Source organism: Zonotrichia leucophrys, chromosome 21 (assembly GCF_028769735.1).
Source record: "Zonotrichia leucophrys gambelii isolate GWCS_2022_RI chromosome 21, RI_Zleu_2.0, whole genome shotgun sequence".
Taxonomy (NCBI): Eukaryota; Metazoa; Chordata; class Aves; order Passeriformes; family Passerellidae; genus Zonotrichia; species Zonotrichia leucophrys.
Window position 1 is genome coordinate 3,768,100 of NC_088190.1, and position 18,756 is coordinate 3,786,855.

The following is an 18,756-nucleotide window of genomic DNA, read 5'->3' on the forward strand; positions in this document are numbered from 1 at the left end:
AGCAGAGTAATTCTGAAACACATCCCTTTCTTTTATCAGCAAGATTTTAAATTTTTTTAAGGTATATAAACTAATAGGAAATGAGCCCACTGCTGGGGATATAAAGCACAGACTGGCACAAGTGTTCAGGGTCCCCTCTCAGCAGCTGGATTTGAGCTGGGTGAGCAGAGGGAGGGCTGTTTTCATCCTGCTGTCAATGTGCCTTGACAGAGCGTTAAAGTCAATATTACCCTAAAAACGTTCTGCTTTTCATAACAGGCAATTTTGTTGGTGCTGAAAATGCTTTGTTTGATTTCGGGAGCCATTCATTACAGGATCAGGGCTTCAAAGTGAAGCCAATTAGTTATAAGAGCTACTTTTAAAAAGCTTTTTTCCAAACAGCAGCTTGAAGGTTGGCTGGAATGTGGTGAATGGGGAGCCTGTGTGGGGTGGCCCCATTGTGGTGTTGGTACCACTGGGGCTGCATCCCCCTCTCTGAGGCCACATCCTGGCAGGAGCAGGAACCTGCAGCCACTCTGCCCTTTTCTATATTTAGCAAGAAATGCATCAGCATCCCTTTTACTCGCTGAATTCCCTCTGGGAGTGGAGCTGGTAAATAGCTGTCGCACTAAAAATAACACCTGCAGCAGCCGCCGGCAGCCACGTTCCCTTCCCTGGCTGAGCACAGAGCCAGAGGGCTCCCACCCTGGGAGCAGATGTTGGGATTTATGATTATTAAAAAAAAAAAACAACTAAAAATCAACACTTAGAAATATAAAGAGCGTGAAATCGCCTGTGATGCTTAACCTTTGGGAAGCAGCATCCGTGCTCTGTGCTGGCTGCTGGCTGTGAGAAAGGACACAGCACAGCCTGCAGCAGTCCAGAGGTCACTGGCGTGACATGGCATCAGCCCTGCCCTTCACCAGCCTTCTGGTCAACCCCCTTCCACAGATAAATACAGGGAATCCTGGGCACTTTGGGCATTTTGCTGTCCTGGCTCTGTTCAGAATGGGAAACAGCTCTTTCACACAAACATCCTTTTTTCTGGTCATTTTTTCCCTTGTCATATATGTTCTCTTAAAGGCAAGGCTTAACTAAACTTTTGGAAGTCTGAAAATAACTCACAAGGAATTTACAGTTCCCTGATGGTGCTCTGGCTTTATGGTTGTTTCCTTGCAGTGCCAGCACACACAATAATTCCAGGTCAGAGGGGCAGTTTCCACAGATGGGAGCCAGCTGGCAACTTCCAGCCACTCTGGGAGCAGAGCTGCTGTGCCCCCCAGGCCACAGGCCCTGGTTAATCATCATGGCTGGATCCTGACATGGGGCAGAAATGTTTCCCTTCCATGCCCCCACAGAAGGGAGGATGGTTTGATGACAGCTGTGAGTGTTGTGAATTTACTGGAGCTGATGGGCACTTGGGAGCTGCCTCCAGAAAATGGACTTGTTGTTCCCAATTTTGTGAAGAATCCATCAAAGTGACCCTGAGATCATTTGGTTGAAGCATGGTGTGAGTAATGCCAGTGTCACAGGTTCAGTCCCCATAGGGGTCATTCAGTTATGAGTTTGACTTTGTGATCCTTCAGCGTCTCTTCCAACTCAGAATAGTCTGTGATTCTGAATTTACCAGGGAAGATCTGGGAAGAAAAACCCCAAACCAAAAAACCTCACCAAAACCAACCAAGCCAGCAGCAGCAGCCAGGAGCTGGGGACATCAGCACAAGTGGCCTGGGACAGAACCACTCTGAGGTGTCAGAGGCATCTCCTGCAGTGCAGAGAGCCCCGGCTTTGTGTTAATGGCTCTGTGGCTGCTGAATAACGAACAATTAATTATATAAATACCTGAATAATGCTTTTTCTGCCTGCTTCTGCTTGTTTGCTCTTGTATTTGATATTGGTCCTTCCATTTAGATTTTTTATTTGAGTGGAGCATCATGAGGTTAGGGGCTCCTGTACAGATCAGGCAATGTGCTTCCAGGAAGGACAGCCAGAAGCCATCACCCTTTCAAAGACTGTGGTTCTTTTGGCATCTTTAATGCTTAAAACCCCTTTGAGAATTCTACTAGTGCTGTACAGGTTCTTTCCAGACACTGTTCCTGACTTTTTGTCAGCCTGGCCATGCTTGGGTACAGGGCTGTGCTGTGCAACTCAAGGCTCTGTGGTGTTCTCTGTTCACAAATGCAAAACATGAACAATTCTTACAGGAATGATGATAATGAGTAGCATGGGTAATTTTTTTTTAACACTAAATGTTGTTTGCACAATGATACAGGACACGTGTGTGGTATTGACAGAGCTGGGAAAGCCTTCAGTGTAAACAACGGAAAATGAATAAACCCATTCAGTAATGACTTCAGGTACAGAAACTTCTGTGTTCAGCTGGATCTTCAGGAAAAGGGATCCTTGTGCTTGGGCTGGAGTGGGATAGATGGAGCATAAAAGCACCAGCATCCCCATTTGCACTAATTAAGATGTGAGACTGAGGTGGTGGCATGACAGCAGAGCATGGTTGAACCAGTAAAATGTCCCAGTCCCTGCTATTCCTGGATTCCCCTGCTATTCCCAGATTTCTGGGCTTTGTGGCTCTCAGTCTGACCAGCAGCATCATTTGAATGCAGCTTTTATCATGATTGAATATGTATATTTTAAGAAGGATTTTAATTCTGTTTGAAATAAGAAAATGCCATAAATCAGCAGCAGAATCTTTTAACATTTACAGTCTTAAATGAATTCCTGGTGAGAGTCTCTTAAGCCAGATTTATATCTGACTCTGCATTGAGCTGTCGTTATGTGGGACTGAAAAACTCTGACAGAATTAGGCATAATGCAAAAACATGCTGAAAAGACAATTTTGCAGGACTGTGGCATATTATTATGTCAGAGGATATGGGAGGAATTTGTAGAAAGGGGCAATTTCTGGGGATTTTTCCCTTTTAATGATCCTTCCATTGGAAGGACTTTGGAAGGGCTTGCTGCTTTCTCCATGCAAGAGAAGGCAAATGGAGCAGGCCCTGGTGTTGGCACCTTGTTGGGCACCTTGTTGGGCTGTCCCACTGCCAAGACTGGGACTGGTGTGATTCTCCTGGTTTCTGGAATGCTCTTTGGCATCTTAAAGCCACGTGACTGTTCAAATTGTCTACAAAAATTGAGGTTTTTGCTATTATGCTTTAATTAATGCATCATAAACACAGGGATCTTAGTGATTTCTTTTAATCACATTGCATATTTGACTCTTGCAGGCTTCAGAGGACAAGTGAACTCAACCAGCAGGATGCCAATGTTTGTGGTTCTTTAAATCACAGGGTTTAGTCCAAGGTCATTTAAAAAAAAATAAAAATCACATCATGACCTGTGAGTGTTTTCCAGTAACTCAAGACTGGGCGTTATTGGTTACTGCTCTGTTTCACTAACTGTCCCTCAGTGTGGGGCCTAAATGGAAGATAAAATCCATCCTAATCCTATTAAGCATGGGCTGATGCAAGGGCTGACTTTGCTCTGACTGGTGACTAACAGCGCTTCTGAGTGGCTCAGGGCAGCCATGGCTGGGGGTTGTGCCCCATTTTGCTCTTGCTTTTCTAAAGACCCAGCGTGTGTCTCAGTTTGCTCTTGTCCATGTGTTTGGCAGGTGAAGGAGCTGAGCAGATCTTGTTCAGCTCCAGTCCCTGTTAGTCACTGTGCTTTTGATTGTTGGTTTTTTTTCCTCCTTTTCACATGTTTTAGAGAAAATTTTTTCTTGTCCAAATCCAGTTTTTTCATATTAGGTTTAACCCTGAAAATAGTGTTTTAGTTGTCCTTTTGCTACTTTTTTTTCCATTTTGTTTACTTTTTTCCCTTTCTTCTGCCCCTCTCCCTAAGTTTTCTTTGGGACTGTGTCCACGTCGATTTGCAGCTGGTTTTTTGTTTTTCACCATTGTGGTCCTTTAACCCCAGGAGTTTGTCAGGGCTGCTCCAGCCCTGGAATCTGAGGGCAGACAGCTCTCCTGAGGCTGCTGGGTGCACGAGGCCCCAGCAGAGCTGCAGAACACCGTCGCAGTCAGATGACTTGATCAGCCATCACAGCTCAGGATTTCCTAAATGTCACCCTATAATATCTAATTAAGATTGCAGTTTGAAGACATCATGTACTTTAATTGAAAACTGTAGAGTAATCTATTCCATTTTTTTCCTGTTAAATTAATAGTGTGGACCTTTAGCAGATGGTTGGTGAGACACCAATATTAATGAAAACATCCCCCCTCCTGCAATCCTGCTGCTCACTGCCATGCAGGGAACCAAGGCAAGCATCTCCCAAACCAGAAGCATTTCCCACTTGGTGGCTTTACTGTCCTGTGGCACCAGACATGCTGCCAGGGCTGCCCTCAGGCCTTTTCCTGCAGAGGTGAGCTCTGGCTGGGTAAGGGGGACAGCAGCAGCCAGCGGGCTGGGGGCTTCACAGACACATTTGATGAAAAATCCTTTCCTTAGGATTTTTCCTCCTGAGAAGCTGAGAGGCCTCAGGAACAAAATGTAAGCAATGGTTATCTGCTGCTGTGGAATACAACAGGTGCATCTGTGATTGGCTCATGTTGGTTGTTTCTAATTAATGGCCAATCACAGTGAACTGGCTCGGACTCTGTCTGAGACACAAGCCTTTGTTATCATTCCTTCTTTTTTTATTCTTAGCTAGCCTTCTGATGAAATCCTTTCTTCTATTCTTTTAATATAGTTTTAATATAATATATGTCATAAAATAATAAATCAAGTTTCTGAAACATGGAGACAGATCCTCATCTCTTCCCTCCTTCTAAGACCCCTGTGAACACCATCATATGGGCCATCTCCTCCTCTCCGAAAACCAAGGGAATGGGGCAGCACTTTGGGCCTCAAAATGGTGAGGGCTTCATCCATTAGGGCAACAAACCAAGAGTCTGGCTTCAGCAGTCCGTGGTATTTTCACAGGTATGAATAAATATCTCTGCACTCGGCAGAAAATTCATGGCATGAGTCGGAAAACCAAATCCGTGCAAGTCCAGCCTGACCTGTGCTCTGGCTGGGCAGCCCTGGGCAACCTCTGACCCCAGGCACAGCTTGTACAGCTGACACAGATTGTCAGCAAAACAGCAGCAATATCTGAGCTTTATCCCCTTCTCAGCCTCAGCATAGACTGCTTCTGCTTTGAGAAGTTGCAGATAGGTGATACTTCAAGACCAAGCCAAGTGCTGCCTGAAATGGCAGTGAAACATTCTGGGGCAGGAGTGTTCTGTCACTGACAGGTGATGTCAGCCTGCAGGCACCTGAGCCTGCCATGTCCCTCCTGTCCCTGCTGGACACCCGTGGGCTCACTCTGCCTTTCTCCTGCTCCTTCTTTCACCCAGCTCATGAACAATAGCCTTCTGATAGTGTTGCTGATTTAGGCCAAACAACTGACTGAATGCAGTGGGATTTTGATTTTTGTTCCCATGATGCTGAAGAAGGTGGTGTGAGCCTGCTCTGTGTGATGTTTGGAGCAGTTTGTAGTTGGGATATTCAGAATATTAATAGCTTTGAGAGTGGCTATGGGTAGAAAATGAAAATGGCTCAATCCCAGCTGAGAAGATGGTCCATAGTCAACATGAATTTTTATTTTCATTTCAGAGCAGAAGGATGATAAGGAAGTGATGGGCTGGAATTTGTCTTTATAGCAGAGAGGACGTGGTGAATTCCTAAGAGAATAAATGTGCTCGCTTAAGAGATTGCAGCTTTATTAGCTCTGTGGTCTAAATCTAGGGATGAGTAGAAACTCTTCTGCTTTCTCCTAACACATGCATAGATTCAGGCTTATTAATTCGGGTGTGTATAATTCATACAAAGTAATAACTTGAAATTCAGACTGCTTTTTTTTTTAATGAATTACATGTTGCTTTGAGACCAGATGGTGACCAGAGCTGCCTGGCCTAGGGAATCCTGCAATCCTTCTCCCTTACAGTCTTTTTTTTTTATTTTGAGAGGTGAGGTGGGAATTGCCAATAGCTTATGATGATGCAGGATGACCTGGAGGGAATTGGGCGGGGAGGAAGGAACCAACACTCAATCCATGGCTTTAGGGAACCCATTATTTGTCGTTTTCAGAGTTTTTGTAACTTACTCTTTTTCTACCAAAAAATATGTGTGTTTACTGGAAACCCTTCAGCTCAGGGCAGAGTTGGCACCTTCTTGTGTGCACAATGGGTCACCAGCCTCTCTGACACCACCAGATCCCTGCCTGTCGGTGTCACTGTCACATTTTCTGGAAAAATCCTCTTGCCCAGGATTTCTCTGCTGGGAAGCTGAGAAGCCTCAGAGAAAAAGGAAAACAATATTATCTCATTTGCTTCTCCTGTGTTTTGCTGATTTGGAATGTGGTTGGAGATTGTTTATCCAACATGTGAATTGTTTTAACTTAATGACCAATCACAGCCAGCTGTGTCGAGGCTCGGGAGAGAGTCGCGAGTTTTTCATTATTATCTTTTAGCCTTCTGTCTGTTTCCTTTCTGTTTTCTTTAGTATAGTTTAATATAGTATTATTTAATATAATATAGATAGTAAGATAATAAATAAGCCTTCTAAGAACATGGAGTCAGATTCATCATTTTTTCCCTATGACAGGGGACTCAGAAAATACCGCACGTCCGTCTGTCCCGTGCTTTGTGGCCATGTCCTCTCCTCTCCTGTGCATGAACACAAACAGCTTTGCAGCAGCTGCTGGGCAGCTCTGAGTGCACTGAGGGAGCTTCCTCCTCCCTGCTGTCCCTGTGCCACGGCTGCAGCACTGCCTCTCATCCACCCTGTGTGGGTGAGATCAGGTCGCCCATGTGCCACAGCTCTGGGCTCTTACGTGCTGACATTAAATATTGAAGTGTCTGAGGAGCTGCAGTCACGTAGCATTGGGTGGGGAGTGTGTGGTGGCTCTGCCATCGTGCCTGAGCCAGGAATGCCAGGCTGGGTGGTGCCACCCTGGCACAAGGCTGAGGGAGCAGTGGGCACATCCTTGGTGGCCGTTGTCTGGAGATGTGCTTGTCTCCTGTCTCACACGTCTCACTGGGTTTCCCAGCTGGTGGCTCCCTGGTGCATTCTCACTAATAATCTGAACAACCTGGCAAGTGCAAAATAAAAATAAATGAACACCTAGATAAAATGCTATCAGCCCGACCAACCAAGTCTAAACTAAACACAGAATTATCTGACCAAGTTTAGGATAAAACACAACTCGAGTGATTTGAATGTTAAATAATCTCATTGCTTTACGGTGTGATTCCCTGAGATGGTTATTCAAGCCTGTTCTCAGCAATGTGAGTGGTGGGCTCAGTCCTGCAGGCACTCAGAGAGGGAAAGCCACATGCTGAGCATTGCCCTGGGATTGCCTGACATATTGCAATGCTGTGAGGGCTCCAACAAAGGAGGAATGATGAGGAGGACTTCATTGATATTAGAAGGTTAATTAATTACTTTATTATACTATATTATTCTATACATCTAAAACTGAACTTGCTAAAAACTGAGCTCTGTACACAACTGCACACACTGCTCTGAATTTCGTGACTGTCAGTGGCAGTCCCAACACTCACACACATGCTTGGCCCTGATAGGCCAAGGAAGCAAAACACTGTGACTTTGGGTAAACAATCTCCATATTGCATTCTACTTTGGCACAGCAAATAATAAGAATTGTTTTCTTTCTCTGAGGTTCAGAGAATGTGAATCCCAGAAATATTCTTGGGAAGAATTGTGCCTTGCTTTTCTCTGTGAGGAGAAATGTGGGGCTGCACTGACACGCATGGAAGAGGAGCTGGATCCACAGAGCTTCCAGTGATTCACCCTTTCCCAACAATGCTCACTCAGTTCATGCTGGCAGTAATTTCCAAGCTGGGATAGAGGGGATGTGGGTCTGGGTGGGACATCCTGGCACAGGCGCTGCTGCCCATGGTGTGTGGTGCCCTTGCCCATGGAGATAAACCTGGGTGGCCTTGGGGTGCACCTGGTGCCACCTGGCCTGGCTGTGCTGTGGGGGGACTCGCTGGTGACGAGGCTGAGCGTTTGTGTCACGTGCAGGTGTCCCTTGGTTTGTGTCCCTGGCTGTGCAGTCCCAGAGGAGCCAGGACCAGCCGGGGTTTCAGAGCCAGCTCTGTCTCGTCTGACCTTGCTGGTGCCATGCTGTCTTTTGTTTGTAGTCTCGGGCAAGAAGCAATGGGAAAAGGGTTTGATAGGAGACAAAAGCAAACAATAGCTTTGCTCCAAAGATACGATGAATGGGATATAATTGGATTTTTTTGTGAGGACATTGATTTGACCCTGTGAGACACAGAAAGAATCATTAGGGGAATTAACACGCATTAAAATGCTGGGTTTTATCAGAGGGCTTTTATTGTGCCCATAGTTTTGTTTTTAATTATTTAATGACTTTGTGTCTTCTGGTGATAAATCTATTTCTTCCCTCTTTTTTCAAAGGGAAAAAGGGTGTTGGTGTGGCAGGAGGGTACTTGGCCCATGCAGCTGCTGAACCCCAGCCCTGCTGTGCCCTGCGTGCCCCATATAGACAGGGAGCCACTGGGCAGAGACATCTTGTGCAAACCTCTGATCAACCACCTGTGCTGGGCTGAGCACTTTCCTCTGCAGAGCTGGCACAAAGTTGTAGCTACAGAAAGCAGAATATATGGGATTTAAGGGGGTTTTGCAGCAGAGAAGCACATCTTCCTTCCCCAATGTATATCTGTGGCAGCTTGGCCTTTCCTCTGCCCAAATATGAGTGTACCAGGCCAGCAGAGTGGAGACCCATGTTCTGCCTCTCATGGGAGCCTCTTGTTGCTGCAGCTCCTCCAGTTGGTGATGATTTGGGATTAAGTTTTCACTTGTGCCTGGCATAGCCTGACAGGAAGGAGCGGAGTGAATGAGCTGTGGATAAGGCTGAGTTCCTTCACCTGAAGTACTTTGGGTTTCTATGCCATAGCAATGTATTTGTTCAGCCACAAATTTAAAAATGGCTTAATTCTCCTTGCAGGAGTTGAATTTTAGTAGGAATAGGCAAAATCTCAGACTAACCTGAACGCCCTAAACTGTCTAGGCATGGAAGGGGCTTGTTTCTGTTCTGCTTGCTTGCCTGGTGCTGAAGAGAATATGCAGGGAACTCCCAATTGTTCCTCAGTCTCTCCAGACTCATCTCACTGTACAGCAAGAGGTGACACTGGTTTATAGCATAGTGAGCTTAGGACACATAACGTGGAATGGGTTGGGAATAGAGCTCTGCTGATTGCTGCATTTTTGGTGGAATTACTGCACTGGCTTTAAAAAACCCCTGAGATATTTTTCCATATTTTCAGAAGAATTTTAGTTATGGAGTTCTTTGGTAGTTTTAGCTTGTTGGAAATCTGGGGTCAGACTTTTTGGCCATGTAGTGTCCAGATTTCAGCACTTGCATCTGATTCAGGTGCAGCTGCTGTGAAACTGTGAGGATTGGGAAGGTCATCAGTGTCGGTGCTGGAGGTCTGCACAGGCTTTCTTTGATGCTGAGTTTTATTCAGCCATTAGCCAGAAATTAAAAAGAAGAGTTTTTGGAGCTTCGTGTCACTGCTCTGTCATTTGTGTGCATGGGGATCCCTTAAACCTGCGGAGACTGGCTTGGGAAACAAGGGGTGCATTGGTGGATTCCAGGAGAATTTATTTGCAGTGTAAACATGTTGGTCAGGAGTCATTAATATGACATTCACACAGCTCTAATAAAGTACATAACACGGAGATCTGGCACCGCCGCAATGCCCAGAGGACATTAAGTATGAGTCTTAAAACCAAGAGTATTGGAAACAAGATATTTTTACGTCTCGTTTGGGAGTAATATAATTGCATTTTGTGGCTCTAGCAGATGCTTGGGCCAGCTGGTTGGAGAGCATTGTGGGGGTTTTTAGCTTTGGTACTGTAAGCGACAGCCCTTATATAGAGCTAGCTAAAAAAAAAATAATAAAAACACCTCTCGTGGTGGAAAGCCCCGGCACTGGCGTGTGCTGTGCTGTTGGGAGTTACAGCCTGGGGACACTTCTGCTGCAGTGGCTCTGGAGATGATACTGCATGTGGTTTGGGGGTTTGATTTGAGGCATTTCTACACTGAAGGCAGTTTTGCTGACCTCACTTGTTCAGCTTTTGCTATGCAGGCCCCTCTGAGAGGACTGGGTGATAATTTTTGGAAGATAACCATCAAAACCCTACATTTTTCTGAGTATATCATAGGGGGCTTATTTTCAGCACAGTCTCTGTGGCCATCTCTAGATACCAGGACACTGCTGGTGTGGTAACAGTTGTCACCTTGTGGCCACCCTGGCTTTGTACCCAGGAAATGAATGAGTGTCTGTCCCTTCCTCAGGCCTGTTTACAGGCACTGTCGTGAATTATGTCGCTGGCGCCGATAATTTCCTGCAAACAAATCGGTTCTGATCTGGAAGTAATCGCCCGTATCATTCCTGCAAGTGGGAGCAATGACTTATGTTGATGTCACCCGCTGGCTTTTTATGGCAACGATTAATAATTCAGTAATTCTCTCTGCAGTGATGCTGTTCTATTTATAAATATTTTATTTAGCTCCCTGTGTCCGTATTGTCGCTACCCTCCCCTTTGCTTCCTGACGTCATACCGGGCTCTCGGCGATGCCGTGGTCACCGCAGTTACCAGCAAATTCTCTGTGCTGGGAAAATGTTAATGCCTTTCCTCATTTGCATCTCTTCATTGTCCTGTTTAAGCCTGGCCTTGGTGGCGTGGATGTGAACATTTACTGAGTGCTCTCTGTCAGTCAAACCCCGATTTCAGCTGCAGCCTGGCCCCGGGGTAGGCGGCTCCATGTCTCTGTTATAAAACTTTCCAGTTCCCAGCACAGCCATGCAAGTAACTCTGTTTTCTTTCTGCATTTCTCTTTCAGGAAATTGCAGCTTATTTAATAACGTTTGAAAAGCATGAGGAGTGGCTAACAACCTCCCCCAAAACCAGGTAATGTTCTCCTGCTCAGCACATTGACTCTCTCGCGCTGATGACTTGACTCACTGATCAATGCCTTGACCACCAAGTGGAAACTCCCAGTCATGCCTGATGGCTTGTGACACCAAACTCTCATTAATTGCCTTAATGAGCATTTTATTGAATGAAATCAGATTGATTAAAAATGGAACAGCTACAGTCTTGGCAGGTTAAAGTTTTAACCCGATTGCTCAGGATTTAATTGTATCCCTTCAGATGAGCAGATCTGAAGGCTCTGAGCAAGGTCGCGGGCTGTTTATCTTGACAGAGCTCCCTTGCCTCTAACTTTAAATAAATAAAAAAGCACCAGCCCCACCATGTGCTGCCTGTTCACAGACAGGCACGGGGATTGTTTGTGTTCTGGTGTTTCCCTTGCTGGGGTTAAGTGTTTGATGGTGAGGAGGTCCCAAAAAGCTGCATTAACAGACATGTTTGCAGTTTATTATTCAGTAAATGTCATGTCTTCTTCGTGCTGCCATAAATGTTTAACTTCTCGCTCCCCTGGGAACCCAGACATGGAGTTTTGGCTGTGGATGTTTTCCTGCTGTTTCAGCTATGTTCTGGCTCCATACGTCTCACTAACGCAGAGAACGACTCTTGCTTTCTGGTCTTGCTGGGCTTTTGCTGTTTTTCTTTTTCCCAATCACCCCTTTCCTATTGCAGAGGGCTGGGCCATTGGAAGGAGCCTGCTGGGAGCCAGGTGAGAGAAAAGCCTGTTCTAGCATCCTGCATCCCAGCATCATCCGTTGCAGGGGCCGGTGCCGCAGGCGCCCGGAGCAGCGTGCTCCAGGTTTGGCATCACCTCCTGCTGCCATGAGCAGGGACAGAGGTCCCAGTGGGACACGGGGAGCAGTGCCACCCTAACAAACAGCACAGATTGATTCCAGGTGTTCCACAGCACCCAGCTGAAGAGAGGATGGACATGAAGCCTTCTCTGCACCTCTGCAGTGCAGCTGCAGGTGGGGCGCACAGAGGACCTGCTTTCCATGAAATATGGGAACAAAAGAGCTGTGTTGTTTTACTTTTGTGGGCTTTCTCCCCCTCAAACTGTGTATTTTTGTGACATTGGTAAGTAATGCATTTGCTTGTTGTATTAAAATCTGGGAAGGAGATGTGGGAAACCCAATTGTTTTCCCAGTGATTGTCCAAGACCTGGAGCTGCCATGGTGATGGAAGGGCCCTGAATGGATCTTTCCTGCTGGTAGCAGCTGTGAGGCTCTCCTTGGCTGCAGAACAGCAGGTAATTCAGTTAATATTAGCAATAGTTTTTTCTGGGTTGGTAATCCGAGTTTCAGAATTAATTTAAAACAATTTCTGGCTGAGACTTTGCCAGAGAAGCCTTTTAAGGGGTCAGAAAACACATTAACTACTCTGGCTCTACATGGTATCATTAAAGATAGAAAATTATAAATGTTTTTGTAGCAGCATCTTCTGATTTTAAGAGCTTGGTTTGCTAAAGGCAATGCATGAAAATAATTCTCTGATGAACATTTCCTTGTGTCTGCAGCTCTCTCCACAGAGAGCACAAACACATTTCCTTGCCTTCGTCTTGTGTGTTTACACTTGGAAGAAAGAATGTCCCAGGAGAAGGAAAGTTGTGACATGAGTTCAAGGTCCTTCTGAAATTGTTCAGTTCATTTTCTATTTTTTTTTTAATATAAAAATTAATTGGAAGAGTTAAATGCTGAGTTGCTACAATCAGAGCTCACTGTATTACAGAATTAATGACATCGATTTGGCACTGAACTGGAACACTCCCCGCTCTTTGTTTGCTGCTGTGGGTGCTACTAATTTCATCTCACAAAATTAATAAAAATTAATTGCATCACTGACACACAGAGAGTTTCCTAATACAATGATGTATAGTGTGCTGTGAGGAGTCACTGCTGGATGGATGCCATGGGGGCTCTGGGCATGGCTGGACACTGCGTGTGGGAGCTGCTGCTGCTGCACCTGTGGGCACAGGGCTGATATTGGTGATGGGGTTTTGGTGCTGTCCAGCCCAGTGAAGGAACTGCTGCAGAGAGTCAGGCCAGGCTGGGCTGTGGTGCCTCAGGTCGCTGAGCTAAGGCAGAGCATGGCAGTGAGGGCTGAGCTGGTTTGGAGCCAGGCTTGCAGTTTGAAATGTTTTCATCTGTTTCCCAAACAGAGTTTCCCATGTTTACAGCATGGATGGATATTGCTTTAGTCATGGACATGAAGGGGAGGCCCTCTTGCCTTTGAAGGAGCTATAAACCTTTGCAAAAGGGCCCTAAAATGACTTTTTTCTGAAACTTCGTGTTGAATGACTCCAATTGACTGAATACACTGATATAAATATACTGGAGCATTATTACAACAGCCTTTTGAGCGCTCCGGTTTATCAACATAAATTAGCAAGTACACCTCACAAGCTTTGACCTTGAGGCTCCCTTGGAATGGTGTTTGGTTTCTTGATGTGTGGGCAGAGGGTTGATATTGGTGATGGGGTTTTGGTGCTCTCCAGCTCCAAAAGGAAGGAACTGCTGCAGAGGGCCAGGCCCGGCTGGGCTGTGGTGCCTCACAGGTCACTGAGCTAAGGCAGAGCTTGGCAGTGAGGGATGAGCTGGTTTGGAGCTGGTTTGGAGCCAGGCTTGCAGTTCTGAATGTTTTGTTCTATTAACATGAGATACTCTCTGTCCCAAACAGAGTATCCCATGTTGCAGTTCTGAATGTTTTGTTGAACGACTTTCTTTTCTTGTTGAAAACTTCTCATTGTACAACTCCAACTGACTGAATACCCTGATATAAATATACTGGAGCATTATTACAACAGTCCTTTGAGCGCTCCGGTTGATCAACATAAATTAGCAAGCACACCTCACAAGCAGTGACCTTGAGGCTGCCTGGGAATGGTGTTTGGTTACTTGATGATGTGCTGGGTAATCCACAGCGGGTGTTCCGGCAGCGGGGTGGGGGAAGCGTTCTGCTAATGCAGCAGGGCCAAGTGGCTGACATTTCCAAGTTTAAATGCAAATCACGATGACAAAAAAAAAAAAAATTACTTGACATTTATATATCAAGTAGAACTTAATTGTTATTTACTTTGGAATTTCAATGACAAAGTCAATTTTCTGAGTCCAGGAGCATTCTGCCAGAGGGAGATACTTTGCTTCACTGTTTCCAGGTGCCTTTTGTCATTAGCATTTGTACAGTATTTTAAAAATATTCTTGAGCGATCTGAGGTGACGTCACTGTTTCACAAGTGGGCCCCAGGCAATGGAAAAGCCTTGGCTGTGCTCAGAAGCTGCAAGGTCAGTTTTCCATCTGGGAATGCAGTTCAGATGTGTCTCTGTCCCATAAAGGACACAGGGGGATTGCTGGGGGGACCAGCCCTGCTCCATGGTGAGAGCAGGATGGGTGTAGTCCCTGGAGTCTCCCCACCTCCTGTCCAGGTGTCCATTCCTGCCCAGAAAGCACACCCTGTGCCTTACCTGTCCATCAGTCCAGCATAAGGAACATCCCCTATCCGGGATATCAGCAGCATCGTAAAGAAAAGTTAGGATCTTGCAGTATATTAATTCTGTATTAAATAATTAATAGTAAAATTAATTGAATTACTCCATTTTCAGGTAAAAAAATAGGGTAATAAATATTCATAACTTACATTATTAAGGGAATTTCCATTTCCGATGTCGTTAAAGTGAGATTAGGTAAGGTTGGGTTTAAATGAAGATTGAAAACAATTGTGCTTTGGAATTAATTCACTGTGTTAGGCCATTACCTTGTGAGCCTTCTTTCCAGTGTGCTCTCTGTGAGAGCTGTCCCAGTGCACGGGTGGACGCTGCTGCCAGGGTGTCCTGGCTGCTGGGAAATGAGACAGAGGCTCCCTGTGGAGGAGAAGCTCCTGGGAACTGGAGGTTGTGGAAAAGCAACTGCCCAGAGCTGTGCTTGGTGGCGAAAGTTCTGTCCTCACCCCTTGTGCTAGTTGCAAATAAAAGTCCTCTCGAGACTTTGTTTGGACTTTCAAGGCACGTTTTAAAGGTCCTGCTCTCTCATATGGCTCGTACTCTCCATAGGATCCAGGACCATTAACCTTGCCTGTGGGCAGTGCTGAAATTTGGGTTTTCTGCTGGTGCTGCTGGGAGCTCTGCTGGCGTGTTTGGGGTCACACACGACCTATTTTCCTCTGTGGAAGGCAGCGTGTGTGTGCTGTCAGCACTCCTGGCTCAGGATGCTGCTTGACATAATCCCTGCTAAATGTGGCACATCTCTCTTTACACTTTATAGATTTCATGACTCTCAACACTTTCTTCTCGCTGCTTTCAGTATTTCCTTCTCTTTATTGTCCCTGCAGAGAATAAACAGTGCACAGATGGTTTTAAGAGCCCTTCGTTCGTATGGATTTTTAGCTGCTGTGGTCCAGGGGTGTTGAGACACCAATAATGAATTCTTTTAACAGCTCACTGTGTCGATTGTAAAGTGACCTAAGGGCAGAGTTACTGGGAGCCATCCAGATGCCTGGCCTGACTCAGGAAAAGATCTTCAAGTATTCCTTCCAAATTCTTCCCATGGCGAACCCAGCCTGGTGTGTGCTGCTCCTCTGGGAGAGCTGGTGTCCCTCTGTTTTCAGCTGGCAGCTCAGGAGAGCTGTGTCACAGCAGAAGATGTCACTGGCCAACTTGGACAACCAAGGCAAGAGGTCTGTGTTTCTGTTGTGGATTCACCTGGCACAGAGGCTGAAGGTTGGCCCCCCAGTGGCTCTGCAGCCTTGGGCTTTCCCACCTGTCAGAGATGGTGGCTCCACAGCTGGTCCATGCACACAAACACCTGCCCTCACTGCCTGGCTTTGCAGGCACACAGGGCTGGGGTGCACAAACTCCTTCCCCTCTTCATGTGGACTCATAAGAGTCCTGCAGCGTTGCCCCTTGGAGGAGAAGAGAACTCTGGAAAACATGGAATAGGCACAAAAAGCAATTATCTGATAACAAAGCAGTGAAATCATTCAGCAAACCCATCTGCCTGCAGCAAGGCTTGGTAGGCTTTCCTGTCAATGGATATGGCCAAGGAAGACAATGTGGCTTTGGACAACACTGACATTGAGTATTTGGCAGGCTCTGACTGTTCTTGATCCCATGTGGGAGGATCTTAGGGTTGAGGAGGCTGCTTGGTCTGTGTGAGCCCCCTGTACTGGGCCTGATGGGGGTTCCCAGACTGCAAGGCAGATCAGAGGAGCTGCCCTTGTCCTGGCTAGAATAGAGGAAAGAATGTGCTGGAACATCTGTTGGTGTGGGCTTCTGATGGTCACACCCAGACCTGGCAGACAATTCCATATTGTCCAGCATTCTGTGCCTCCTATCAAAGAGGGCCATGAAGGACAGGATTTGATGGCTCTAGTGGAACCACCTTGGACCTGCCCTTTCCTCTGTCATATGTGCAGGCTGCAGAGTGGCAGAATACCTGCTGTTTGTTCTTCAGGCAGTTCTAAATAGCAACAAAATGAGTCTTTGTCGCATTTTAAAGATTTTTGCAACTTAATTTATATTCTCATATGGCACTGAAGAACCTTCTTTTGTCCAGGAGGTAAGATATGCAAAAATAACCTTTAAGTTGCTCCTAATTGACCCATAATGATATTCTCTTGTTTCTTCCAATACATTCTCTGCGTCAAAAACACCATCCAGCAACTGCTTGTTGCATCTTAATGGCTGCAAATAGCAACTGATGAAAAATAAACTATTTTTTTGGGTTTTTTTATTTATGGACAAGGATTTTTCCATCTAGGAAACCTGGCCCTGAGGTTGGAGTGCAGGGCTGAAGCAAGGCACCATGACCATCTTGGGCTGGGAGGGATTGAGGCCCCTGAGGGTGCCCTGTGCCAGGGGTTGATGCTTTGATTTTATGATGGGGACAATGTATTTTATGACAGGCACAGTGTTATTTAAGCTGCCCATTGGAATGTTAGCCAGCATGTGCTGGTGACATGGAACTGGGGGAAGGATGTTTGTGCCTGTGTATGCAGAGCAGCTGGAAGCATCCCTGAGGATCTGCTGCTCAGCCTGGAGAGGACAGATTGGTTTGTGGTGTGGTTGTTGGAAGATGAGGAGCTGCCTGCAGACTGAGGTTTTCCTTTTGGTGCTGAATAAGTGTGTGTAGGCAGGGAGCAGGCTTTGCTTTTGCTGTGGTGTGAGGAGTAATTGCTTGGCAGGCACAGGTGCTGTAGGTGTGCAGTGACATTGTAGTGAAACACTGGACAAGTGTGTGACTCTGCTCAGCCCAAATGTGGAGCAGTTGGTGGGTGAGGAATAATGAAGCTGAGAGCACTGATGCAGGTGTTCAGGTTTGAATTTTTCTTCTTTTTCTTCCTAGTCCTGAAAACACAGATTCACAACAATCTGGCAAAGATTCTCCTCAAGTTACACTTGGTTGGCGTTCTTGCTATGCGCACTGTAACAATACTTTAATATAATTAAATTTTAAATTCCGTGTAGAATCTGGTGGGTAGGCAGATGTACCGGTATGTTAAACTTTATGTCACTTAAAAATGGTTCTCAAGTACATCAGAGGGAGCCCAGCCAGCTGTAAAATGATCTGCTTTATGGCGCTGCTTCACAGCTTTGGTGTCTGTGTTTTAATTACAGCTGTACCTAAAGCCTCACACCCTTGGATAACTCTGATGGGCCGTTTTGTTTCCTCTAAGTTCTGACAGGATGTAAAGTGACATGAGGGAAGGTGCTGCCGGGGTTTTCCAGAGCTGCTCTTTGTTGAGTTTCTGACTCGTGCTGCAGCAGCTTTGTTTGCTGTAAACACACAGTGCAGCCTGCTGCCCGGGGCTGCTGCACCTCAAGTGGCATCACCAGGGTGACAAGTGGTAAAAGGGGTTTTAGGAGCCTCTTAGCAATCCTGGGTGTGTGTTGGGACTGGTGTGAGGAGAAGATTTGTGGCCCCAGGACTGCTGTCAGGGCAGGTGAGCATCTGCCCCTCTGCAGCCCCTCTGCCCCCCTGGCTCATCCCCAGCACCAGCACTCACCAGCTGAGAGGGGCTTTGCCATTTGCTCTGCAGTAAGTGGAGGCAGTGGCTGGGCTCGGTGCAGGATGAAGATTTCCAGTGCTGTGAAGTGGGAATCTTGTTGCTTGGCAGGCAGAAACCATTAATGGTGCTGTTTCTGGAAATAAAGAAGTGGCCTCGTCCGGAGGCATCCCACGTGATGATTTGCCGAGTTGTGCAGCATGATTTATGCCTAGCCGTGGGATTATTGTTTGCTATTGATTCTGAGGGAGATGAAGCATCAGTAAAAGCCCATCAGAAGCCTCCCAGTGGAATGTGAGAGCTGGAAGTTTTCCTGACAGAAATCCTGTTGCCTCTTTGGTGGTGGCTCAAAACCCACTGCCCAGCCAGTCTCTAAGCATCATCTTGCAATCCTTTCTCCTTTCAGCATTGCCTGTCTCTGTCCAGCAAGGATGTACTTGGTGCTGCAGGGAGGTGTTGAGCTGAGAGGTACTGGTGGATCCCTTGGGGATCCTCTGGCACCCTCTGCTCTGCTTCCAGCAGACAGTAGCCATGTCACTCCCTGTCCTTTGTCAGAGCACGTGTGATTCCTGCTGCCATCAGTGAGAGTGAATTGTGCCCATAGTATTATTCCTGTATTTATTTTGTAAATGTCAAGGATAAACTAAATTAAGATAAATAAGGCTGCTCCATTTCACTGTTAAATTTACAAAATTTTGATGAGACTAATAACATCTGTCCTGGTTCCATCTTTTGGCCAGCTGAAGGTGGCTGTGGGTCTGACAGCTCTGCTCCACCTGTTCCCCAGCAATGTTTACAGA

The 18,756-nt window shown here is 46.2% G+C and overlaps 1 protein-coding gene across 6 annotated transcripts in view; it reads left to right on the plus strand.

Annotated features, from left to right (window-relative positions):
- CAMTA1 (calmodulin binding transcription activator 1) overlaps positions 1-18,756 on the plus strand; it is a 244,299-nt gene that overhangs the window by 52,261 nt on the left and 173,282 nt on the right. For all 6 annotated transcript variants that reach the window (XM_064730531.1, XM_064730528.1, XM_064730529.1 and 3 more), the window contains one exon: positions 10,874-10,941. In XM_064730531.1, the coding sequence (XP_064586601.1) occupies positions 10,874-10,941 (68 nt within the window). The remainder of the gene's footprint in view (positions 1-10,873; positions 10,942-18,756) is intronic.